The following is a 26311-nucleotide window of genomic DNA, read 5'->3' as shown; positions in this document are numbered from 1 at the left end:
CGTAGTGGAGGGCTCCGGAAATTTCGACCACCTGAAGTTCTTTAACGTGCACCCAAATCTGAGCACACGGGCCTACAACGTTTCCACCTCCAACGGAAATGCAGCCGCCGCAGCCGGGATTCGAACCCGCGACCTGCGGGTCAGCAGCCGAGTACCTTAGCCACTAGATCACCGCGGCGGGGCGCCGTTCAGTATGTTGTCGCGGAAAGTTTGTCCAAGACATGAAGATCCGGCATTTAAAAGATCGGACTCAAGCATTGAACCAAGAACAGCATGCATGATACAAAGTTCGCATTTGTGGCCGGGAGATTAACAACGAAAACCCGCAAAGCAACGTAGGCAGCGCACTTGCAGCAAAAGTGAAAACTCGCGTTATAAAGCCATAAAAGGTTTTAAACGTGTGGATGAGGTAGCAGACGCGATCTTTGTAGCAAGCTCGATAACAATGACCCTTCACCAGACAGGAAACTGTTAAGCGCAGCTGGTAAGGACGAAACCACACGTGCCATGTCAAGCACCACACAGCTGGAGCCACGCTAGCGACGCTAGTACACAGCGGCATCGGTGCCGGGGCAAAGGCTTATCTGTCACCAAAGCAGCCAGCTTTTGAAGACGATAGTCTTTCTTGGGGACTTTTGACGCAAAAATTTTGGTCTGTCTGTCTGTACATTTTTCTGTTTGTCCATCCTTAACGGTACCGGGTATTTTGAACGGCATCAGTCAATACGCCAAACAGCCGACCCCATCCACAGCGCCCACCAATGTTGCTCAAGATTCAGCGTTCATACTTATGCGATTGTCAATTAAAAAGCAAGAATTGCCCATACCACTACTTGGCATGGCACAGCGCTTTTGGGTGAGTGTAGAGGGGTGTAAAAGAGAAAAGGTGGAAGAAGAAACAAAAAAAGAGGTTGTGGGCGGGACGTACCACCGTCCTAAGAGTTACATACAAGTATTAAAGACGATAGTCTTTTTTGTGGACCTTCGACGCAAAAAATTTTGCCTGTCTGTTTGTCTGTGTGTCTGTGTGTGTCTGTCTGTCTGTACATTTGTCTGTTTGTTCACTCTTAACAGCATCGGGTATTTGAAATGGCCGACCGATCAGCAGCGCCCACCTATTTCGCTCAAGGTTCAGCGTTCATACTTCTGCAATTGTCGATTAAAAGCAGTTATTGCGCATGTCTGGGGCACCATAACAACACGTATATATTCTGTATGTGCGTCTTTTACTAGAAAGGCATACATAAGTAATTCTAAGTACCGTAGTGTTTATCACACGGCGCTGACCATGCAACACTTGGACGAAAATATGAGTGTTTCCAACGCTTTGCTAAGACGACACGGTGGTGGCACCTACCCGTCGCCTTGCGTTCTACACCTTATCACCTCTAAGACGGCCGCGCGTCTCGTTTTCCAAGAAAACTGCCAGATAGCGCTCATTTCTCACGTGTGACGTGACTTGATGCGCTCGTTCACTTCCGCTGCACGCTCGAGGCACTCTGCAACGCCTCCAGAATACCATTCACCGATTTTCTTGCCCAGAACATCAAATAAATGTTTTGTCCACTCTCTCTACACGCAAGACTATCGTCTTTCAATAACATTTGCAGATTAACATGCAGATACGGGGCCAATTTTTTTTCCTTTCCTCTTTCTTCCCTTCAGCCTTCGTTTTTTCACCCCCCTTCCCCCCTCCTCTGCAATGACCTCGTCGCTCGCTTCCCAGCGGTGCACACAGCACGCCTACTTTCAGACACACCCTCGCTACTGCATTTTCACAAAGATTTTCTGGCAACTGCATTATAACCGGTCTTTCAGCTTGGGGGACTGCACAATAAGCGGTATGGGCATGGAGTTCTATGGGAAGGTAAAAGGGAGTATAAAAAGACCGCATAATAACGGGCTCTTCACTACTATAAGTGATTGCGTTATAAGTTGTCTACACTGTAACTGTTGCCAAATAAGCAGTAAATAATTGGTATGAGATAAACGCAATCTTGTTTATTTTCACATTTCACCACATTAGCCTGCATGTCTGTCACAGATTACAAGTGGCTGCGGGCAACGGACTAAGACATGACTCGATTAACAACACAACCCATTTAATACACACACGCACAACATACACGCTATATGCAAATATACAAAACCAACATTATTAACTTCTAATTGAAACTAAGCCCCACTAAGCTTATACGCCAACCACACTACAAAATTAATCATTTTAGTCAATATCGGGCATCTCTTGCCTCACAGTTCTGCTTAAGATTCGTGCCGATCTTATTTGTCAATGCGGATGTTTTTACCTCCAATGTTCTGATTGTTCCTGTCCTGGTCAGAGTTCTCTCCTTTGAAAAGCCACGCAATTTTATCATTCGAGAACACTTCGCACAATTTCATGTTGACGTACCCATAAAAAAAACGCCAGGCTTGCGCAGAAGGCTAGATAGATAGATATGTGGTGCTTAACGTATGTGGTGTTTAAACCACCATATTACTATGAGAGACGCAATAGTGGAGGGCTATGATTTTGACCACCTGGGGTTCTTTTACATGCACCTAAATCTGAGCAAACGGGCCAACAGCATTTTCACCTCTATCGAAAATGCAGCCGCCATAACTGCGATTCGATCCCACGACCTGTGGGTCAGCAGGCGAGTGAGTACCTTAGCTACTAGACCAACGCAGTGGGGCGCGCGGAAGGCCCAGCACGGTCATAGTGAAAGCTAGAGGAGCGGCCTTTCAGAGGTTTTTCTAAACACTCATTGGGCTACTGTTACAAGCACACTCGCTGGATACCACTACGGCATTAATAATCGTAATTTTTGAGTAGTAGGCCGGCATTCGCTATGCTATCCTTTGTCATTCTTCTGAGAAGCGTGGTATCCGCTAAACACTTGAGAGGAATTTCGTGCAAATTGTTCATGCAGTGGCTGACGAAGACGAGAAATTATGCCTGACGTGGGTATGCACCACAGTTGATAGGTAATCAAGAATAAGCTTTTGTGATGGGTTGGAGTATACGATGACCCACTTGTTATGCTTGAACAATGTGTGATGCCTGGTTGTTCCTTTGCTATTCTAAAACGCTTCTTTACTCATATTAACACGATTCCTTTCCCGACACCAAGCCTACCTAAGGCCACTTTGCGAACAAGTCCCAAGTACCAGCGTGGCTCAGTGGTACAGTTGAGCCTTGCTACAACGAACGACGCTTCAATGAAATTTCCGCTACAACGAAAAATTCACGGTTCCCCTTCAGCAGTCCATAGGAGTCAATGCATAAATATTGACGCCACAACGAATGCTTTTTCTACTGCCGCCCCGCTTCAACAAAATTTCATGATGCAATTCCAGGCTAAGATATTTATTGCTATATAGGAAACCCAATCTTTAACACTTTCATGCATTTTGAGAACCTGAAAATACGTCGACGAAGTTTAAGACACATGTTGGCACCACCGGAAACCGCAGCTGTTCAGCACGCATGGGTGCCGCCATTGCTCGATAGCAATGGCAATGAGATTGTCCTGCTGCATGGAGGATGGCCCTGATTTTGCCACTGGCTTGCTTTCGAGCTGCAGACGATTCGAAGCTGAAGCTCAGTGGCTCAATTCATGGTTTCCTTCTCGCAGCTCCTGGGTGCAACCGCGGCATGATGCCTTTTCAGATTCTGATGCTAATCATTATGTTCACGCTTGACCAGTGTGGTAACTAATCAGAGCGGCTGTTCGTCCGCGTTATCAGCAAAATTAGCTAGCCGCAAGTGATGGATGATAAGAATGGCATAGAACAATACAAAAGTCGCCGCTCCACGATACCCTGCCTCCATCTCAACATTGTCGGATACAAATGACGACGGACGGCTGCTGGTGTTAACGTGTTAATGCAACTGTTTGATACGTTTACGAAAGCGGTTGTCGGCGTTGTTTCAGCGTGATTTTCACCATGGCCTCGCTATGCATGACTTTGAATCGCGTCTTGACGCTGCTGGGAAAGAATAAGAAGCAGCGGACATTTTTTTAATTTTAATAATAAATGTTCCTTTGTTTTGCGAGCTCAGATCAGCTATAATTTTTTTATTTCACTACAACGGATTTCTCGATTCAACGAAATAATTTCCGCACCCCATGAATTTCGTTGTAGCGGGGTTCGACTGTAGAATACTGGGCTGGCACGCAGCGGACCCGGTTTCAAGCCCCACTGTGCGCTTGGAGTTTCGAGTTTTTTTTTTTTTTTTTCAGTACTGGTTATGGACACCGGCAGCAGACAACTACGGCGCCGCGAGTGACTCGTGTTCTAATCTCATAACAGCTTTCACTGTAAAACGCTCCCTGCCTCCCCATTTTGCAGGCAAACCAAAGGGAGAGTGGTATATGTTCATAACTAGTGTTATTAAAACATATTACCAGCACAGTTATTGTCAATAAGTGAAGTAACAGCTGCCGCACCCATAGAAAAAATGCCGCTAGCGATCACCAGAACAGTATCAATGGCAACACATTGAGCATGGGCGGCACAGCTCTGCTAAAAATTTTTACTGATAATATTGCACAGCCCACATTGCCGACGGCTCGCCATTTTCTCTAGAAGCGTTCAAGCAAAACAGCATTTGCATATTCATTCTTGCATGAAGTTAATGCCCATTCTTTGATAAAATTTGCACGACATGTCTGGTGGACGGTAAGGTCACTGAATTTTTCTTCGGTTAAGATAGAATGAGCAAGCAAAAAGAAAGACAAAAGGTTCTTCTAAATAAAGAAGGGTGAGAGTGTAAGAAAGTGAATGCGGGCGATGTGCATTCACTAGAACAGCCAAACCCTCTCCCACTAACTTGTGTATGCCACGATAAGTGGTACTGCAAAACATTCCAGCATCTTGAAGCACGCACTCGCGTAGTGTAGCTGAGAATGATAGTACAATATGTGCTCATTCTTTAGGACTATTTGTGCCTTCTGAGAAAATGAAATGTGCTTTGATGTGGCCATACTCTTTTGCAGTTGCCGCTTGCCGGCTGTTCACAAACAGAAAAACAAGTCTCGTGTGTTTTCAAATTGCAAGAAGAACATTGAAAACACATGATGAAATTACACTAGACATATCTAGAAAATGTATGAATATGAAGCATCAATAACTAAGCAGTGGAGCTTACTATAGCCACATAGCTACATTGTTTGTTAGGTTCAGGAAGCTCCTGTGTATTTTTTGGAAACATCTGTGCATCGGCAGATGTCATTTCGAACAGCAACATCAGGGCGATGCCCATGTAGCACTGCTTTCCCACTTTAATAAGCAACTGCACCAGCTTGCACCATGCCATAATTACGGCTCATGATGCAGGCATACACTTTTACACAGAAGGTGCCATAAAACAGAAGTCAACTGAACTGACAACCAAATCAATGTCCAAGCCATACCTCCAACAATAATACAAAAGGCCATTTCTAACAAAAAATGGAAGAGAATGCCTTGGCCCTCTTACTAAACTCCAAAAAGATTTACAAGATTTAAAAAGATCTGATGCCTGGGCCTTCTGGACCTCCAGATTTCATACTTAAGTGGGCTAGTCTCCTTCATATTCGCAATGTTCATAGACTGTCGTGCCGCCTAGCGGAATTCAGGAGCGTTCTCTCCAGGATGATCAGTAGGCAGACGCTCCCAATGCTCCCTTTTTTGGCAGGGCTAGCCGCAGCGTGAACGCGTTAGCAAGAAATGAACACAAGCCACTTCGTATGTTTCGTGCACCAGTGAACATATGGGACCACCCATGACACGATAAATCTGATTCGTTCTTGTGAGACGCGAAGTTTTTGTGAAGATGCGTGGCAACTCGTGCTTTCGATTATAGCCTGCAGAGTACACATATCAGCTTCATGAGATTTTCTGTAGCCACTTCGGATAGTTAAATGTTCGTCTGATCATTCCAGTAAAACACTCCTTGTTTTACGTGCGCATAGTATTCGTCAGTGCTTTTCACACAGTGCAATCACATAACATTGTACGCGGAAAGTAGCACAGGCTCGCTATTTGCGTTTCTAAACCTTGGTCTACGCTGCGCTGCTTGTTTTTTTACGTTCGTTAGTAGATGACAGCACACTGCAAGAGATTCCTTTCTTGCCAGGTATCCGAGCGAAGTAATCTTTGCAGTGTCCACACTGGGGCACCCCAGATAAACGTGGTGTGTGGCGCCATGTGGGTGTTGTCCGTGGTGAATGATGCATTGTTGGTGCTATCGAAGTCGTTTGGCGGAAAGAATTCCTTAGATTACTTTCAGCAGTGATGTTCAAAAAACCGTCTTGATGTCAAAGATTTTCCATTGGAAGTACACAGTTGTCAACGCGCTGAGAGTGACAGCGACGATGAATGATCAGCTGCTAGCTCACAAGCAGAGAGTTACACTTCACGTCCCGTCTTGCATTAATATTTTTTTCACGCTCGTGTGAAAAAAATATTAATATTAAGTCACTTTGAATGTATTTATTGTATAATATCCTTCAGCGAGCTCAAAATAAAAGCATACTTTTTTGTGCATTAAATGTATCCCAATTACAGTGGATATTACAAAGCGCCACATGCTGCCAACACGCTCGAGCTCGACCAATGAAGGGAAATGGTTAGAGCAATGAAATATGTAGTTATGACAACAGTCCACGCTAACTTCTCCTGCACTTCACCGGTGCCATCCGAACGTCGTTGTTGTTTGACAAATTTTTGCAATGTTGACACTGCGAAAAAAGCGTACGCGTGTCGATAACCTTGTTTCGATCGCGCTGATAGAACCTGCAACATTCGAGTGCTGGGAATTGCGCACTGTTAGAGTCTGATCATGGCTGTGACACAAGCACTACTTAATGGGAAGTTGAATGCTTGTGTTCCATTGAAGAAGCAGCTGCACGATTCTTAAAGCACAAGTAATGGCAGCGCGCTACTCGCTAGTGGCCTACTTCTGGGGCAAATCCGCTAGACAGGCTCGCCACAAATGATCTCAAAGTACCGTTCAGTTCATACATGAATTCTAGTTTGCGCAATTTGCTGCAGCAAGCAGAGTACCGTTCAGTTCATACATGAATTCTAGCTTGTGCAATTCGCTGTAGCATGCACAGGATTACACAAAGCATCGTTGGAACACGGTTGATCAGCTGACACCACCACCCTTTCCACTTTGGCAAAAAATGAGGTAGCAAACATTGAGCAGTTCCTATCAGTTGGTAAAGTAATTTGGTTCAGTGTACATTCATTTGAAGATCAAGTGTTCATCCGGTGAAAGGGGCACGAGGAGTACGTCCATGCGTCCTATTTTTTCTTATGCGAGTTCACGGGTTGATCATCCTTCCGCAGCCATTCTGCATTGCATGGTGCGCCACCTATAGGCCGTGGGCATTGTGAATACTAAAGTACTTCAATTGCACTAATGCCTAGTGAAATGGCATAAAATGAAGTGATATTTCACCAGGAAAAGGCCTAAATACTAAAAGCTGATGACCTAACCAAAGTAATATAAATAAAAATTGCCAGATTCTATTAAGAAAGCTGTGTGCTTAGTACCATGCCACACAGGTTATCTGATTCCTTTTGTGCCACTGTATTTTATTTATTTATTTATTTATTTTTATTTTTGTGCCATTAAAAGCGCAAAAAAGGCACTCGTTTTTCCTAGCAGATGAAAGGGCAAAGAGCACACCACATTGATAGTGCATTTTGTGCAGCTAGTATGGTCAAACAGGCACCTTTTTTACTCACTTGTGGGTCATCTAATGCTTTTATCACTTGCTCATCAGGCTGCAAAGTAATATTGAAGTTAAGACTCAATGGTAGAGAAAATAATCAGGGAAGACAACCTATCAAATGTCGCAATACAGAGAACAACAAAAGGAGAAGAAAAGGTGCTATTCAGAATACTGGGAATGTTATGAACTTACAGAGTTGCATAATGCAACAATGAATGTCAGAAGAACGCCGGTGCTACCATCGACTTTAAATACACAACATTCCAGGTGCATCTCACCATTTGCTGCTGAAGAAGGTGAATTGTGCGGTCTTTGTCTTCTAACTGCTGCTGCATCAAAATAAGTTGTCGCTTCAGGTCCATATTTTCCTGTAGGTCATAACAAAACAAATATGGAGCACTCATGTGGCAAGCATGTTGCAAAAATGTCAATGTGTAATAGGACAAAGAATATAGCAACAACATCTTGCAAAAGCTCATTGTGTACATGGCAAAGCAATATGAAAAGAAACACTGTTCAAGCCTCGACTCCTGCAGACATGTGGATTTACATTACTTATTGAATAAGTGATTGTGATATCGGTTATCAAACGAACCATGACATAAGACCGTCGTCACGATAAAACGCTTTAAAAGCAGAGCATTCCTTCAATAAAGATGCATTCGTTCCTGTCTAGTCCCGGCGTCCGTGTCTTTCCTCGGCCACGATAGAACAACTGGCGACGAAGATGGGATGGTAGTACGATCCTGAAGCAAGCACCGGCACAGCGGTTGAAGCGGAACGGACGACTGGCTCAAGCACAGAAAGCAAATGTTTCAAAATGGCGATTCCACTAGCTTCGCAACATTTCGGAAGCATGCCAGAGTTTAACACGAGCAGCGACGACATCAAGTCGTATTTTGAGAGGCTTGAGAACTTTGTGGCACTTAATGAGGTTCCGGAGACAAAGAAGCTGAGACGGTTTTTGAACATAGTAGGAAGCACAGTGTACGGGGAGCTCCAGAAAATTTTAGTCCCCGACAGACCTACTGACAAAACCTTTGCAGAAATACAGGAGGTTCTAGAACAACACTACAGCCCTGAGTATTCTGTAATCGCCGAGCGTTGCAAGTTCAACAACCACATGCAGAAGGAAGGAGAATGCGTCAAAGTCTTCATGACAGAATTGAAACGTCTGGCGTGTAATTGCGAGTTCAAGGCGTTTCTAAAAGATGCGTTAAGGGATCGACTCATGGCAGGACTGCGCAACCAAGAGACTCAAAGAATATTGTTCACAACTGAAAACTTAACCTTTGAAAAAGCGTGCAAAATTGCACTTGAAAAAGAACTTACTGCCAAGCAAACCATGGAGCTGCATTCTAAAGCAGAATGCTCGACCGATATTAATGTGGTCAGTAGGAAAACACAAGCAAAAACCAGGTCGTCAGCACATAAGAACGAAAGGGGTCAAACAAAGACCACTTGTTATCACTGTGGAAAAGGGCACGATGAGACAAGTGCTGGTATCGCATCGCGAAGTGCCACGCGTGTGCTAAAACAGGGCATCTGCAAATGATGTGTCAAGAAAAGAAAAACCGTCCGGTGAACTACGCTGAAGCGACAGACGAGGAATCAAACGATTCCCAGACATATCACGTTGTGACGTGTGCTGGAGATGGGAAACGAGGCTACAAAGTGTGTTTGCTGATTGAAGGGAAGCCTATTTCCATGCTTTTGGATACGGGCGAAGCTGTCACATTGATGCCTGAAAGTACGTTCAAGCAATGGTTTTCGCAAACTGCACACAAACCAACAAAGGCAGTGTTGAAAACTTATACAGGACAGCCTGTAAAGCTGAGAGGACAGGCGACCGTAACCGTCGAGCATAACGGCTGCAGAACAGAGCTTCCGCTGCATATAGTAGAGGACCAGGGCAAGGCTATGCCTACGCTTCTAGGGCGAGATTGGCTTGAAAAGTTGCAACTTGACTGGAATATTGTCAGTGCTGTCACACAAAGCGGGGATGTCAGTTCTCTGCGGGAAAAATTTCCAGAAGTCTTCCGTACGACACCGGGAATAGTTCGCAACTTCGAAGCCGAAATAGCCATAGACCCAAATGCTATGCCTGTGTTCTGCAAAGCCAGGTCTATGCCTTTCGCTACTAAAGAGGCAGTCAGCGAAGAACTTCGGAAACTAGAGAGTCAAGGCATCTTAAAGAAAGTAACTACGAGCAAGTGGGCGACTCCCATCGTACCAGTTCCGAAGCGTGGAGGCGGAATCAGAATTTGCGGAGACTACAAAGTAACAATCAATCGAGTACCCAACACTGATTTCTATCCACTACCGCTTCCTGAGGATTTATATTCGATGCTAGCTGGGGGCAAATTATTTTGCGTGCTGGACTTATTCTCAGCATACCAGCAAGTGCCTCTCAGTGAAGAGTCCAAGCCTCTGCTCACGATAAACACGCATCAAGGCTTATACGAATTTCAAAGACTTCCATTTGGAATTGCGAGCGCACCGGCCTTATTTCAGGCCATGATGGACAATGTCCTAGAAGGAATTCCTAACGTAGGATGCCATATAGACGACGTCATCATCACTGGCCACAGTGCAGAAGACTGCTACACAACTGCCACAAAAAGTCCTGAAGGAACTCAGCGACCACAACATAACGCTGAAGGAAGAAAAATGCAAATTTTTTCGCGATTCTGTGGTTTACCTAGGGCACAAGGTCTCGGAGGAGGGCATCTACCCCACCACTGAAAATATAAAAGCAGTTCGAGATGCGCCAGAGCCCAGTAACATCACGGAACTGAGGGCCGACTTGGGTCTTCTAAACTTCTATGGCAAATTCTTGCGGAATTTGGCAACTGTGGTAGCACCACTTTATGAGCTTCTTCAAAAAGACCGCAAGTGGGAATGGACGCAACAGTGCAAGAAGGCATTCGAAGAAACTAGAAAATGATTCTGAACAGCAGAGTATTAGCCTCCTACGACGTCACAAACCCAATCGGACTTAGTTGCGATTCTTCCGCTTATGGCTAGGGAGCTGCGATTTTCCACGAAATGCCTGACGGAACCGAACAACCGTTCACATTCGCTTCGCGTACAATAACCAGCAGTGAACGCAACTATGCTCAAGGGGAAAAAGAAGCCCTCGCACTCATATTTGGGTTGCGACGATTCCATCGCTACTTGTATGGCCGCAAGTTCAGCCTATACACCGACCATCAGCCGCTTCTTGGGCTTCTTGGGTACGATAATCCACTGCCATCACTAGCAGCTGCACGAATGCAGAGATGGGCACTGACGTTGACAGCGTATCAGTACGATCACAAGTTCCGGAACGGCAAGAAAATGGAAGTCGCTGACGCGCTATCACGGCTGCCACTGTCTACAAGTTTTGGGAACGGCAAACCGAAGTGTTTAGCTGTTTTCGACGCAAACCCACTGACAGCGAAAGACGTTGCTCGAGAAACAAAATGAGACACTGTTTTAACACGTGTTTTAAGCTACACTCTTTCAGGATGGCCACATTACCCTGACGAACTACGACCATTTTTCATACACAGAGATCACCTGTCTGCAGAGTAGGGGTGCTTGACTCGGAGCAATCGGGTGATCGTGCCAAAAACTTTGCAAGCTCATGTTCTCTCAATGCTGCACGAGGGACACCCAGGAATGAGTCGTATGAAGATGCTTGCACGGTCGTACGTGTGGTGGCCTTCACTCGACAAAGACGTAGAAGAAACTGTCTGGAATTGTCAAGTCTGCCAAAGCACTCGTCCAGCAAAGTCGACAGGTCCTCTATAACCCTGGCGGTATCCAACAAAAGTCTGGGAGAGGATTCACGCCGACTACGCTGTCAAAGACGGTGTAAATCTACTCGTTCTTGTACACCTGTACTCTAAGTGGGTTGAAGTGTTTGTCATGCCATCGACTACAACCAGGCAAACTTTGGAAAAACTGGACACGTTATTCGCCGCATACGGCTACCCTTGTTGTGACCGGCGCCAGAGCGGAAGAGGGAGCGGCGCTCCTTTAATCTTCAAACAAGTAACCGAACGACCGGCTGCCTACTGTTAGGACCGGCGCCAGGTCTGACAATGGATCGGCGTTCCTTTTGATGTTCCTTTTTAGTCGCCAAACGGGCTGGCGGCCTGTGTCCGCCATGTATTGTTCCCCCCTGGCCGGAGGGTGCGGCGTCTTGCCGCCGCGACACCGTGAGCAGTTCGGGAGACCACAAGTGCCGCTTCTTCTTTGGAAGATGACGGCGGCGGCGGCGGCCGGAAATCGTCCCGCTAATTGAACGAGTCGTTCGGCGACCATTTGAAGCTTGTTTACGGCGGCCCTTTCGATGGATGCAGTCATCAACTTCAGACCCCTCGCCCAGCGACACCCCTTGACGAGGAGGAGCCACGTTCGTGCCACATGGCCGTGCAGTGACCACGCTTCAATTTTGAACGTTCACGTGGACCGTGCGTGCTCGTCACCCTCGCGGGTAATGTGTGATCCGCGGTTGGACGGTGCCCTCTGTACGCGGTCCCCGATCTAGGGATCTGGGGAGGACAGACCCTTTATAATGAGCCCCCGCGGCTCATTCGTGTGTGCTTTTTTCGAGAGCAGAACCGAGCAGAACCATGTAGAACCAAGCACCATGTAGCGCTATGTTAGGAGACATGTAGAGGCCTGCCACGTTTGAGAGCTCACCGTGTAGGGAGTTCGCAATGTACATATTGTAAATAAACCCTCTTCAAGTCTCTCTTCCTCCTGCCTCGACAACTTCATCCCGGACCTCCGGTGTCTGGAAACCCCGGTCGCAACAACTGGTGGCAGCGGTGGACTGCGGGAGTGCGAGGTACTCAGCGAGAGTAAGAACGCAGGTTGTCAGCGCAGAGCTTTGCGGGGGTCGGAGGCGAAGCGAATGGGTTTTGCCATTGTTCCATTTCCCGTTCGCCTAGAAAGACCCACAGGACGCGACACCGCGCGTTAGTCCCAAAAAGGAGTAGACATCCGTGAGCTTTTGACGATGGTCATTAGTGGATTTATTTTGTTTTGAAATTTGCTTTTGACTGTTTAAGTTGTTTTGGATTTTAATGTGTTTTTTTAGAATCTCGTCTACCAAATAGTGTTTAGGTAACACAATTTTGGTTTTGTTCATTTCTTGGGCGTTGTACGTTTAGCTAAGGTAAGCGTTGTGCGATTGCATAAACGACACGCATAGGAGCCTGCGTCATGGTAGATACGTGTAAATGAGCAGGAGCAACGTTATGAACTAATTATGACTGAGCGTAGAGACGCAAAGTTATTGCTTGCGAGATTTTTCAGGATTCATGCGAAACTTTTTTTGTTGTTCATTTAATGTTTTGTTCGCATGTGTCCGGTGTGTAAGAAAAGCTAGCTCGTGAGTTTATATGTATGCTTTGTGAAAGTGGCAACAGCAAGGGAACGGTTAGGTGGTATCTCATCCAGGCAGGAGCACTGTGATGTGCGTTTGCGGATATATAATAAAGATGTTCCTAATGCAGGTGCAGCACGGCAGTTATGCTTTCGTCTTCTCAAAAGGAATTGACGACTGGCTTTGGCGGCACTAAATTTCGGGAACTAAAAGATAGCGTGAAGTAAAATGCTTTATTTTATGAGTATGATACCTGGTGGGTTACGGCGGATTGCTCACGCAAGCACTCGGGTATGCCACGGTGAGCGCATCACTTGACAGTTAATTTTCTTGAAAGCAGTTTGATGGGAAGATTATTATCGGATCGGGATTAGGAGTTTTGGTGAAACCTCAGAGAAACGTCCCGATTGCTGCTTTGTGTTTGGTGATACCGCTTAAGTAAGGTTGCTTTTGGATAATTTGTCGGACTCGACGTGTCTCAGTGCGGGCAGGGTGCTCTCCCGTGCCTGTGGTGGTGTGTATGAATGCTTTTCCCAGAGGGGAGCCACAAGGAGCGAGAGGGAAAGAGTCCTTGGCTGAGCGTCATCAGCAGTGGCCTGGAAGACAGCACTACACAGCGACACTTCGGGCAACCTGTGCAGCTGGTCACCCTCAGGTCGCTTCTCCCGCCGGCGGACGAGCTGTTGTGACCGGCGCCAGAGCGGAAGAGGGAGCGGCGCTCCTTTAATCTTCAAACAAGTAACCGAACGACCGGCTGCCTACTGTTAGGACCGGCGCCAGGTCTGACAATGGATCGGCGTTCCTTTTGATGTTCCTTTTTAGTCGCCAAACGGGCTGGCGGCCTGTGTCCGCCATGTATTGTTCCCCCCTGGCCGGAGGGTGCGGCGTCTTGCCGCCGCGACACCGTGAGCAGTTCGGGAGACCACAAGTGCCGCTTCTTCTTTGGAAGATGACGGCGGCGGCGGCGGCCGGAAATCGTCCCGCTAATTGAACGAGTCGTTCGGCGACCATTTGAAGCTTGTTTACGGCGGCCCTTTCGATGGATGCAGTCATCAACTTCAGACCCCTCGCCCAGCGACACCCCTTGACGAGGAGGAGCCACGTTCGTGCCACATGGCCGTGCAGTGACCACGCTTCAATTTTGAACGTTCACGTGGACCGTGCGTGCTCGTCACCCTCGCGGGTAATGTGTGATCCGCGGTTGGACGGTGCCCTCTGTACGCGGTCCCCGATCTAGGGATCTGGGGAGGACAGACCCTTTATAATGAGCCCCCGCGGCTCATTCGTGTGTGCTTTTTTCGAGAGCAGAACCGAGCAGAACCATGTAGAACCAAGCACCATGTAGCGCTATGTTAGGAGACATGTAGAGGCCTGCCACGTTTGAGAGCTCACCGTGTAGGGAGTTCGCAATGTACATATTGTAAATAAACCCTCTTCAAGTCTCTCTTCCTCCTGCCTCGACAACTTCATCCCGGACCTCCGGTGTCTGGAAACCCCGGTCGCAACACCCTGAAGAAATTGTAACCGACAACGGTCCACAGTTTACTTCGGATGACTTTGGAGAGTTCTTGAGGCACAGGGGTATCAAGCATACTAGGACCCCTCCTTATCATGCCGCTTCTAATGGAGCAGCACAAATACTGGTAAGATGACCAAGGAAGCTCTCTTGAAGCAGGTTCTGAGCGATAAACATGCTGGAGTGAAGAATACAGTACAAGAACGTCTCAACAAATTTCTTTTTTTTTTATAGAAATACCCCACACTCGATGACTTTCCGGACGCCTGCTGAAGTTTTCCTTATGCGCCTGCCCCGAATGAAATTGTCTCTTCTTAAACCAAGCTTTGCAGGAGACATGGGGGAACACCTGAAACAAGACACGGAGCGACGTAATCGCCACAAAGGACCTGCTGAATTTTTCTCCGTGGTAGACAGAGTGTACGTAAAGACCACATGTGGTGAGCCGGTATCATGGAAAGAAGGTACTGTTGAGCAAGTTGTGAGCCCAGTCACGTATATGATTAGTGTTCAAGGGCGACTGCAGTTCACTCACGTAGATCACTTGCGACAGAAGAAAACTAACGTATGGACCGAAGTCCCTAGTAATGCGGCATCCGCAACTGGTTTGCAGAATGATGGAGGAATCCGCCCAGGAGGATCAAAAGTGCCAAGAAGCCTTTTGCAGGATTTGTCTTCTCGAGAGGTCTTTTTGAAAGGCAACGTGTCAAGCAAACCTTGGCCAAAAAGACAAGATCCAACTCAGGCAACCTCATCAGAGTTAAGAGATTCCAGCGACAACCAGACTCCCCAGGTCCTACCACCAGATACACCTCTAGACGCGTCATCAGGTACAGAAAGAGAGAATGCAGGGCTTAACTAGACCGGATCTAGCTCCCCAGCAGTTGAGCAGCCTATTCCTACAGGCAACGAGTCATCGTCAGTATTACCGCGACGAGGCACCCGCATGCGAAAACCTCCTGAGCGGTACACTGCAAAAGACTTTACGAAAAGAGCAAGTTGCAATAAATGACTGTTGTTTCACTAAGAAGGGAAGAGTGTGATATCGGTTATCAAACGAGTCATGACGTAAGACCGTCGTCACGATAAAGCGCTTTAAAAGCAGAGCATTCCTTCAATAAAGATGCATTCGTCCTTGTCTGGTCCCGGCGTTCGTGTCTTTCCTCGGCCACGATAGAACAGTGATGAGGGTTGGTTAGTTGGTACATGCCTCAAAGAATGAATAAACAGCACAAATATTATGCCTGTCCCCATGTTTCTTCATCTCGTATTTTCCCTGTCAATTCTATTTTTCAAACCTTACTTGCTACCAGTACCTACTATGTAATTATATCATGCTGGCACTTGCTTGACTTTAGGATCAAAATGACAAAATTATAAAGGCTTAATACAAAACCGGTAATCCCTTTCATACAGGTGAATATACACAAAAGCCTCAATGACCACTAAAACTCAAAATACATGGGAACATGTTTATTGCAAGCCATTGCAAAGAATAGTTCATTAGTTAAAACAGGATCTATGGAGCGAAACTGACGAAAGTTATGGTGCACTAAACATGAATTGTTAGATAATAAATCATTTAATTGATATGAGCGGTTCAACGTCCCGAAACCACCATATGAGTATGAGAGACGCCGTAGTAGAGGGCTCCGGAAATTTCTACTACCTGGGGTTCTTTAATGTGCACCCATATCTGAACACACGGGCCTACATTTTCACCTACATCGAGAATGCAGCCTCCACAGCCAGGTTGTTACATAATAAAGAGCTAAGAATTATTTAAAAGGTAATTTAAAATAATGCCGCTTTCATTTATATTCTTCAGTCACACGAATGCTGCAAAGACTAAGTGAATGTGCAGCTAGTGTGCCTCAAGCCATGTATAAGAGGAATGCAGCATTTAAATTTTTGTTTAGTCCTGCGAATGCCACAAAGATATAGTAAATGCAGAGCTCACATGCCTCGAGACTTGCTTATGGGGTCACTTGGTATATTCTGTACAGTTTCGGGATAACACCGGATTTTTCATCTGACGAAGCATATAAAGCTTTAACCATAATAAACTGTTCTTAGCGAAGGTACATCCTTAATTCGCCCACTATGGGCTTAACAATATTGATTGATTGATATGTGAGGTTTTGGGCTTAACAAGATTGGGCTTATTAGTTGTGCAGAAGTCTGACTGTCGCCAGGGCTTAGATAACAAGGACAGCCGAGTGGTTCACTGGCTGTCAGGATAGAGAGGTGGGCTAGTTGGTAGTTCACAATTGTTCAGAGGACTGCGAGCACGGAGGAACTCGCAGAAGAAGCAAAAAGGCACACAGCACAAGCGCTCAACACAAGCGCGTGCTGTGTACCTCTTTGCTTCTTGTGTGTGTTCCCCCGCACTCCCAGTTCGCTGAACAATTTGTCAATGTGAAGATGTACTGGCTGTTTTTTAAACACTATCACTTCCAAGTGAAGCTTTTACTGGCTCACTTGCGAAGTCAGGTGAAGCCAGCGTCATACAAAAAAAAAGCCTAGTCTCACTCAGATATCACAGGTTCTCCTCGTTACTTGTAGCTAGCGTCCAGAAAACCTCCGCTCTCGCAAGTGGCATGCCATATCACAGCACTCTCCCAGCCAATCACAAGCATTCCTTCACTCCAGAAAAAGGAAAGGAAGGTTCACAGGCTCTGTCCCCACAGTTTCTTGTAAACTCAAGGCCAGCTGCTCTATAGATAGGCCACACTTGCTCCTCTCTGCTCAACACGCTTGCACCCCCGTTCCCAGTAGTGGAGGGGCTGACAATTTTTTGTAACTACTTTCTGTGCAGCCAAAGAAGCAAAATATCTCGCTTTTCATTTCCTGGTATACCAATGTTACTTAGACCCAGCTGAAGCAAGGAATAAGCCACCAGAAGTAAGCCTTCCAATTACCGCTGTCAGTTGAATATGAACTGGAAAACATGTGGGTGTGCACATAGAGTAGTAACTACCCTACTAAAGTTACAAATGATAGATTAGACATGAGACACCACACGAAAAGGCAAGTCTTTTCAATCAAAGGCAACAGAAAACCACCGAGAAGGCAAACAACGTAATTATCCAAACAGCCTAGTGTCCTAAACTCTGTACACCATCTGCCAAACACTTTTGTTTTTTTTCCTGATCATTTCACCTAGAGGCAGGCAAACACAAACATTCCGTCCGTCCAAGCGAATTCAAATAATAAAAAAGTAGGCTTGTGCAAATAGTGAATTTTAGGGTCGAAGCGAATTCGAAGCGAATAGTGATTTTTGTCGAATAATTTGGAATGAAATTCAAATATTATATATATCGCCCATTATAAAGAGACAGGGGAATATTTGTGGTGACCAAACTAGCCTGCACAATACTTTTTTTTAATTGAGACAAGGCCTGTGCAAAGGCCGTTTTTTTTCATCAAAGGAAGTGACAACAACTTTGAATAGTAGCAGGATTTGACTTTCGGTACAAGTCCTAGTGATAGCCAGTAAAACATGCAGGTTTTCAAATTTGCTATACTTGGAGCATATAAATCAATGTAACGAGCTTTTAAACTAAAAAATAAAATAAACAAAGAAAACAGAAACTTTGAAGTGGGGCTTGACTGCAGTGTGGATTACTCCTGAATACGTGCTTTGACTGCTTAAGATCATTAAACTGCAATGAAACCACATTTACATGCAGCCTAATATGCCTAGATATGTGCTTTCACGGCTTAGCACCCCTTCAATGCAGTGAAACCGCCTTTACAAAGTGTTACATACGGATTAATATGCACATATTCGTTTGTTTCAATTATTTCGAAATTTTCAATAACTTAAACTCAATTCAAAGTGAATTTGAATACTGCATTATTCGTTCAAATATTCAATACATTTAAATATTTGCACAAGCTTATAAAAAAGTGCTCATCGAATAAAGCATTTCCCCCCCCCCCCCTTTTGTATCTGAATATCAACCAAATGTCAAGAAAAGTGAGTTTATTTTATTGTGCAGCAAAATGCATAAAAAACACCCAAGGTAGTCTCATGGCTAAGGCACGTGGCTGCTAACCCGCTGTTCGCGGGGTCAAATGCCGGCTGCGCAGTCTTATTTTCGATGGAGGTGCAAATGCTTGAGGCCCATGTGCTTAGATTTAGGTGTACATTAAACAATCCCAGGTGGTCAAAATTTCCGGAGGCCTCCACTATAGCATCTTTCATAAGCATATGGTGGCTTTGCAACGTTAAACCCAAACAATTATTATTAATTATTTATATAGTACAAAAAGAATTATACATCGTATAACACTATTTATTGACCGTACTATTAGAGCTCGAGTTATTTAATGTTGTAAAAGAAGGACAGCCGCTCAACATGTTCGGGGAGCAGTGAAACTCTACCATATGTCACCATTCCTACAAACACTAAAATTAACCACCACTAGATACACTAAGGCCTATTTGTTCTGGCTTACCATGAATGCTCGCATCTCAGTTGCAATTCAAAGAGCAAATAGAACCGATCAGTGCCATGTTTGTAGAAATTGCTTCATTGAAGATAAGCAAATAATAATGCTAGCACTGCTTATTATAAAGCATTTCCCTCTAATTTTGCAGTGTTAGCATCATTCAGCAACTTCCACTTATTTTCTCTTAGGATAACTTCAGCACGGTCGCAAATAGTGCATTTGACCTCATGCGCACTGCCACATGCTGGCTACTAAGCAAGGAAACCAGGACAGCTTTTGTGAAAGTGCACTAAGTGAAATAGTTCAGAATCACTCAGGAAGCGAATCCAAGTTCTGAACACATGTTGTGAATATATTACGAAAATTTGAATATATGATCAGAATATTTCATACAGTAGATTTGACTTGCCAACCAAACCAAATACCACACGATTTTGATAAAATATCATTGTCTTGAATATTTGCACACCACTAATTTCTAACAAAATTTGTACAGTTATAGATTATAGGTTACAGGTCAAATTAGAGATGTAAAAACGTACCTGCATAACATCAGTGGGATCAATGGGGTTGAAATCAGGCGTGTCACCAGTCGGGGTGTGCGTAAAACCATGAGGCAGGTCAGTACTAGCCAGCGCATGATAGAAGTAGTTCTGGAATAATGAAAGATTTTTTTTTTTTTTTCAGCCTTAAAGGGGCCTTGCAACACTTTTTCAGCATGGTCAGAAAACGCTGCCGATTGGTAGTAGAGGCTCCCGACTTTACGCAAGGCAAATAATGTAGCGCAGCACACAGCCTGGAATTAACAATGAATTATCAAAGTCAGCTAAAAATTACTTTCTCTTATCTCAAGAAATCACGAAATATGCCCAAAAAACACACGTAGCAAGTCCACCTATCAGCCATTGGCTGATTTGAACATGACGCGCTCACTCGTTACAGAGATTGCCGTGAAAGGCCGCTACTTGTCCACACAATATCACAGTGAAAAAGCCGCGCATTCGAAGAAAAAAAAAACAGTACTCAAGGTCACGAGGCGTGACGTTTTTCTGTGGCCCTGCCATCCCTCCCTGCTTATCTTCCAGCACTTTTGTCAGAACGAGAGAAGAGGGAATGCAATTGCAGCATGCGACAAACTTTTGTAACTCCACTCACACTGGACAGATTCTTAAAATTTTTGCGGCGTTGAATTCGTGAGAAAATCAGCTCTTCGAGTGAATTCATTGCATGGTTACTTGAAAAAGTGTTTTAAGGCCTCTTTGAGCATTAAAGACATGGCAGCCTCTCCACTTTTTCACGATAGCAGACCCTTTCACAACCATAAAAAAAAAGTTGTACCAAATTTAGTCCAGTTTGGAGATGATTTTTTTTCTTCTTAATAAAATAGCACCACTATCTAAATTCAAAGGGTTTGCTTTAGTGCCCAAAATAAATCAAGAAAAAGCTTCAAGAAGGCTTCATTGCATGTCCTGAATGTCATTGGGCTCCTCGGATAAGAAGCCAATTTTCAGTTTCCATGCAGAATTCTACAGAGCCGTCATCTGACAAGGAGTCACAAACGGCACAATATGGACATGCGTGTCTGCCTAGCATCAGGAATCACAGCTATTTGCAATAGGAGGAGTACCTAAGGTCAGCATAGGCTCCCTGTGTGACAAATGTTTGTTCTTGACAACTATAGAGCTGTCTTTGGTTAGAATGATATGAAATGTCATGATGACTATACTCGACAACAATTGTTAGAAGGTTAATAATACAGCAAGCCTTAGCAAACTTTTTGGCAAACCAAGGAGCACCTTTAAACATGCCAGAAACATACACAGTAGTTTGCATTTGATTTCAGTGAGTTGCGGGGATAAATATGCAAACAATAAAAGCCATTTTTAAAATTATTGTACCGACCCTTTCTGCGCTAAAAAAAACTTTCGGGTGAAAGAGTACAATACAACAGTGATGAAGTATAAAACATTGTGGAACATATTTACTCATACGTATCGAATGTGAAGCCACAATCACATTTATGAATGGCTATTTTGTTACAGGCTTTGAGAAAGTTCACTAAATGAGCCAATATTGTGTCATATAAGACCCACGTTGCACTTAAGACATGTTTTGAATACATTCTAAAGCTTCAGGGGAGGGGGGGTCAAATATTTCTTAACGAATAAGTGTCTTTCGAAGCTAAAAGTTGCGGATATTTGCACACCACTAACCTTAACCAACATCCATGCAGTTAGGTTGGGGATAGTAGGAGACTACAAATAATGCCCCCCCATTTTCCTAGGCTTTTAAAAAGTGCACTAAATGAGCCAATATTGTGTGATACAGTCAAACCTCAATATATCGAACACGGATATATCGAATTATTGCCTATATCAAACGGTTCCTATATCACGCGGAAAATCGCATGCATTATTGATTTTTTATTTCGAACAAAGTTTGAGATATAATGGATATATCGAATTCAGCCACCCCAAACCGCCCGCGCTCCATTGACAGGCGGCGAGCTTTCCCGCAACTCTCGAAAGTAGCGGTAGAGCGGCGGGCGTTTACGAATGCTGCACACATCGATGGCGCCGAGAGCGCCACTTTAACGTAGCGGCATACACGCACCGCAGCCTTGCAGCTTGCAGTCGTTACAGTTTCTATGGTGTAAACGGCACACTGCGCACTTGTTGCAAGCTCCTCCCCCGTAGCATCGGCAGGCATCGGTCGTTTTGCTCGCAGTGTTCGTGCGTTCGGAGTTAGGCCTGTCGCGCGTTGTGGTGTGTGTAGTGATGGCTGCAAACGCGAAGAAATGGAAGACCCTGACTTTTGCTGCAAAACTGGAAGCAATACAGCGCGTAGAGAATGGCGAGAAGAAGTCGAGCGTCGCGGATGAGTTACGCATACCAAGGAGCACCACACCGACGCCCAGCTGAGCAACATCGAAGTGGTATTCCTGCCACCTAACACTACTTCGAAGCTCCAACCGTTGGACCAGGGTATTTATCCGCACATTTAAGTCTAACTACAAGCGTCGGCTGATCGACATTCTGCTCGTAAAACTCCAGATGGGCCAAGATCTGAAGATCGATCTCTTGGGAGCCATCCAAATGCTCAAAGCATCGTGGGAAAATGTCAAGCAGTCGACGATAGCCAACTGCTTTCGGCATGCGGGCTTTGGTCGCACTGACGAGGAATCAGTGGAAGAATTCGAGGAAGCTGGGTTGGCATGCGCAGATGAAGAAAGCGAGCTCGCCGAAACGTGGAGCAAGCTGGAGAGCTTTGTAGGTGCCGAGCCGCAAAGCATGTGCATCGAAGACTTCGTTGGAGGTGATGACATCACTGGTACAACGGCGGAGCTCACGGATGTGGAGATTGTCGCCGAAGCTACTGCTGAGCAGCCAAATGAAGACTCTGCCGAGGTGGATCCTGCAAGCGCTGATGGTGCCCCGCTCCCGACATCAGCTGAGGTCGTAGCTGCCTTGGCCCTTGTGCGCCGCGCCACTGCAGCGTGATTGAAGGCACCGGCCTATCACTTTTGGATCGCCTGGACTATATTGAGGACGGAGTCGTCAAACACGCCATGGCCAACAAAAATCAGGCTACTCTTTTTCAATATTTTAAACCAACACAATAAATACTATGTTTCAATCTTCAAGTGAGTATTTACTGCACCACGCTTGAACGGTTCGTTGGTTGTTTTCTGCAAGCTGTTTACGCATTTTTTCGTGATTTTTTTATATCGAATTCTGGGTATATCGAACTATTTCGCGATCGCCCAGCCGTTCGGTATATCGAGGTTCGACTGTATAAGAAGCGACGTTGCACAAAAAACATTTCTTTAATACAGTCTAAAACTTCAGGGGGGGGGGGGGGTTGAATATTTCTTAAAGAATGAGTGTCTTTTGAAGCTAGAAGTTTCGGATATTTGCACAGCACTAACTTCAACCAACATCGGTGCAGTTAGATTGGGGATAGTAGGAGACTGCAAATAATGCTCCTACATTTTCGTAGGCTAAATTAGAGGTTGTGTCGAACAAATGTGACGATACTTGGTAGCACGTGAAGGTTTATTGTTAAGCTGCTGCCTTATAAAGACCATATGCTATGTAATGCCAGCTAGGAAAAAAAAATAAATGTGGCACATTCACTGTCATGGCTACAAGTGGCATTTGCTAACACTCCTTTTTTACCAACAAAAACACCAGGACAACCTTACCTTAGTGGAGAGTTCAAAGGGATTTAGTGTTTCAGCCTGCAAAAACAGAAGAGGAACCACATAGTTATCAAGTGGCAGAGTTACAAAATACATGCTGGCTTAGTGATTATTTTCAACCTTTTCTTCCTCTCCAAAGTACAGCACAAGTTAACATAGGATGCCCAAAATGTAAAAGATGAGCTACTGACAGAAATGTTCATAAAATCTCTACAATTCCTCTGAATATGTTAGCTAATGAGCAGATCTACTCATCATTAAAGGTACTTACTGTATATACTCGCATAATATGCGCACTTTTTCTCGCGATTTTGGAGCCCCGAGAAGAGGGTGCACAAATTACGTGGGGCTTTCGCAAGCACATACGAAATTTTGTGTCACAGTCCTGACGCGCGCAGTATATTCGTTTAAAAAGGAACAAGAAATAAATTGAAGCACAAACAAAGCATACTTGTTAATTTTGAAAGAATTAGCACATACTTTAACCAGTCAGATCAGGTCACGCGCGGTCTAGCGGGAATCACTGATCACGAAGTCCGATTGGGGATCATCGTCACGGCCACTGCCACCGCCCTCCCAAAGCGCATTGTCCTAGATTCCGTCGAGCGCGTTTGAACGTTCCATTTTCTTAAGCTCTTTCGACAATGCTGGGAGAAACTACGTCCCACGACACGGCTATACCGGAAGAACTAAGCATCCGCACATAACTGAACACGCCTCCTTCAATGGCAGAAAACTTGGATTAGCAACTGCGCACTCTTCTGCTTCCTCACGTACCGATTGCTCCGGTCGGTCGTTACGTTGAAGTATGTCCCTTTGAAGTGCTTTTAGGCGGCACGCTTACCGTTTTCTTCAGCGAAATTTATAACAGCGAGCTTCAATTTTGCCGTATCTGTAAATATTATAGCACATCACAAGAGAACGGTCAAAATGAAGCAGCCGAATAGCGAAGTCTAAACTTGACCAAGCGTGCGTGGCAGCGCGGACGCAGAGAACGAGGGGAAAAGTTAGCGCGACAGGCCCTCGTACGCCTCCAATGCAGGAAGTCATCCGTGCCATGACGCGAGCATGCATCTTAACCATTATCACGGTGGTAGAGATTGGGAGATAGGGGGAGGCAAACGCTCGAACAGTTCCGGCAATCCGTCAACAGGTTTGTGTTCGGGTGCGGTATTCTAAGGACCCTAGCTCGGAGGAAGTCCTCGGAAGAAGGGACTTCCCACTCGCAGCCTGCTTGACTGCACTCGTCTGCTCGGCGAGGCACGCACCAGGCCGAAGCATCGAAATGTCCAAAGGTCCGCATGCCGGCGAGTTGGCTCGCACAGGTCGGGGAGCGGAAATATGCGAGTAAATTTTTTTCGAAAATCTGGCTAAATATTAGGTGTGCGCAAATTAAGTGAAAGCACAAATTATGCGCGTAAATACGGTTTGCTAACATTACAAAGTTTCACTAAGTCCGAAAAGCAGTACTTAAGACAAAGAAATTGTTGGATGTCTATATCTGACACTGAAGGCAGAGAAGGAGTAGGCGGAAGGTTACTTCCCAGCACTTGCCCCACAAGCAGCATTCCTTCCATGTGTCTTTTACAAAATATAATGACATGAAATACTGACATTGTTTTAGGTTAGGCCAACACCCAAAACATTGCCAAGTTTCACATGATCACTTTCTACTCCTGTAATAGCCCTACAAAAAGATGATGATGATTGATATGTGAGGTTTAACGTCCCAAAACCACCATATGATTATGAGAGACGCTGTAGTGGAGGGCTCCGGAAATTTCGATCACCTGGGGTCCTTTAACGTGCACCCGAATCTGAGCACACGGGCGTACAACATTTCCGCCTCCATCGGAATTGCAGCCGCGCCAGCCGGGATTCAGCTGCTGACCCGCCACCTGCGGGTCAGCAGCTGAGTACTTTAGCCACTAGACCACCGCGGCGGGGCAGCCCTACAAGAAGGGCTGACAGTATAAATAAATGAAATTAAATGATTTTGTTGGGCCATTTTTGTACACTGTGTAAATGCAAAAACAAAAATGTAGCCATGACTGACCACAAGATTAGAATTTTCTTGAGTGTTCGTCACATCCACAAAATACAGAATGCTAAAACTTCCAGCATATCTTGTAGCCTACGTTTGATTTGTTACATTCATGATACACATTTCGCAACTCTCAGCAAGAAGAAAGCACTAAGCTTGACAAGTTCCACCATATGCCAGAACACACACTGATAGCACACAAGATGGGTGAACTGAGCAGAAACAGTAATGTACGGTACTCCGATTCAAATGTGACACCACTTTTAAAAGTATAACTAGTATGCACATTTGCTCAAGATAATCCAGTCATGTCGCGATGAATCTGGCTTTTAAATATAACATTGGCTCCAATCTATGCATTTAAGTCAAAATTACGCCGATATGACTCAAAGTGAAGAATATATATATAAACACAAGAACTTACGTTAGTTATCCCGAAATCGTCCCGTCTCAATCTGGGAGTATAAAAAAAGTCAGTAGAGCACAGCGTGCCTAGTCGCGTCGAAAAACACAACCTCCCAGAAAAAGGTAGTCACACACCTAAATCCCAGGAATTTATATTCCTTAATAAGAAAAGCCCGCTGCATAGTGCACAATAAGGTGTTCAAGTGTTCCGCAAGAACCAGACACCTACACTACACAACTGTACAGCTATACCAGGAACAAAAGACAACGCTTGCCAGGGTTCGTACAGGTTTTCACAGCGAAAATTCAAGAATAATCAAGGACTTTCCAGGATCTGTCAAACGTTTATGAAAGACTAAAAGCGGCATGCAATGTTGAAACTTCATTGCTCTAAGTTTGAAAAAATGAGTCATTTTTATTACACTTAAATAGCACATGCATATTGCAATTATAACAAACATGTCTAGTCTACAGTTTAACTAACTTTAGCTTCACTATGTAGGAATGGCAGACTAGGCTTCTTCGTTTAACATGTTAGAAGTTTAAGGCGCAAATACAGCATGGACGAAGAGAACATACA

The 26311-nt window shown here is 45.0% G+C and overlaps 1 protein-coding gene and 1 pseudogene across 8 annotated transcripts in view; one reads left to right on the top strand and one right to left on the bottom strand.

The window, feature by feature from the left end:
* The window catches only part of LOC119187444 (uncharacterized), a 134349-nt gene that overhangs the window by 89219 nt on the left and 18819 nt on the right, over positions 1–26311 (bottom strand). For 4 of the 8 annotated variants that reach the window (XM_075878726.1, XM_075878727.1, XM_075878730.1 and 1 more), the window contains exons 5-8: positions 23286–23321; positions 19624–19734; positions 8006–8095; positions 7741–7779 (exon numbers count right to left, since the gene is read on the bottom strand). In XM_075878726.1, the coding sequence (XP_075734841.1) occupies positions 7741–7779; positions 8006–8095; positions 19624–19734; positions 23286–23321 (276 nt within the window). The remainder of the gene's footprint in view (positions 1–7740; positions 7780–8005; positions 8096–19623; positions 19735–23285; positions 23322–26311) is intronic. The other 4 variants (XM_075878728.1, XM_037435554.2, XM_037435555.2 and 1 more) reach the window with 1 other exon arrangement.
* On the top strand, positions 21696–22724 carry LOC142776007 (uncharacterized; annotated as a pseudogene).

This window comes from Rhipicephalus microplus, chromosome X, assembly GCF_043290135.1.
Source record: "Rhipicephalus microplus isolate Deutch F79 chromosome X, USDA_Rmic, whole genome shotgun sequence".
Classification (NCBI taxonomy): domain Eukaryota; kingdom Metazoa; phylum Arthropoda; class Arachnida; order Ixodida; family Ixodidae; genus Rhipicephalus; species Rhipicephalus microplus.
Note: the sequence above shows the minus strand (reverse complement) of the source record. Positions and strands in the feature narration are given on the sequence as shown.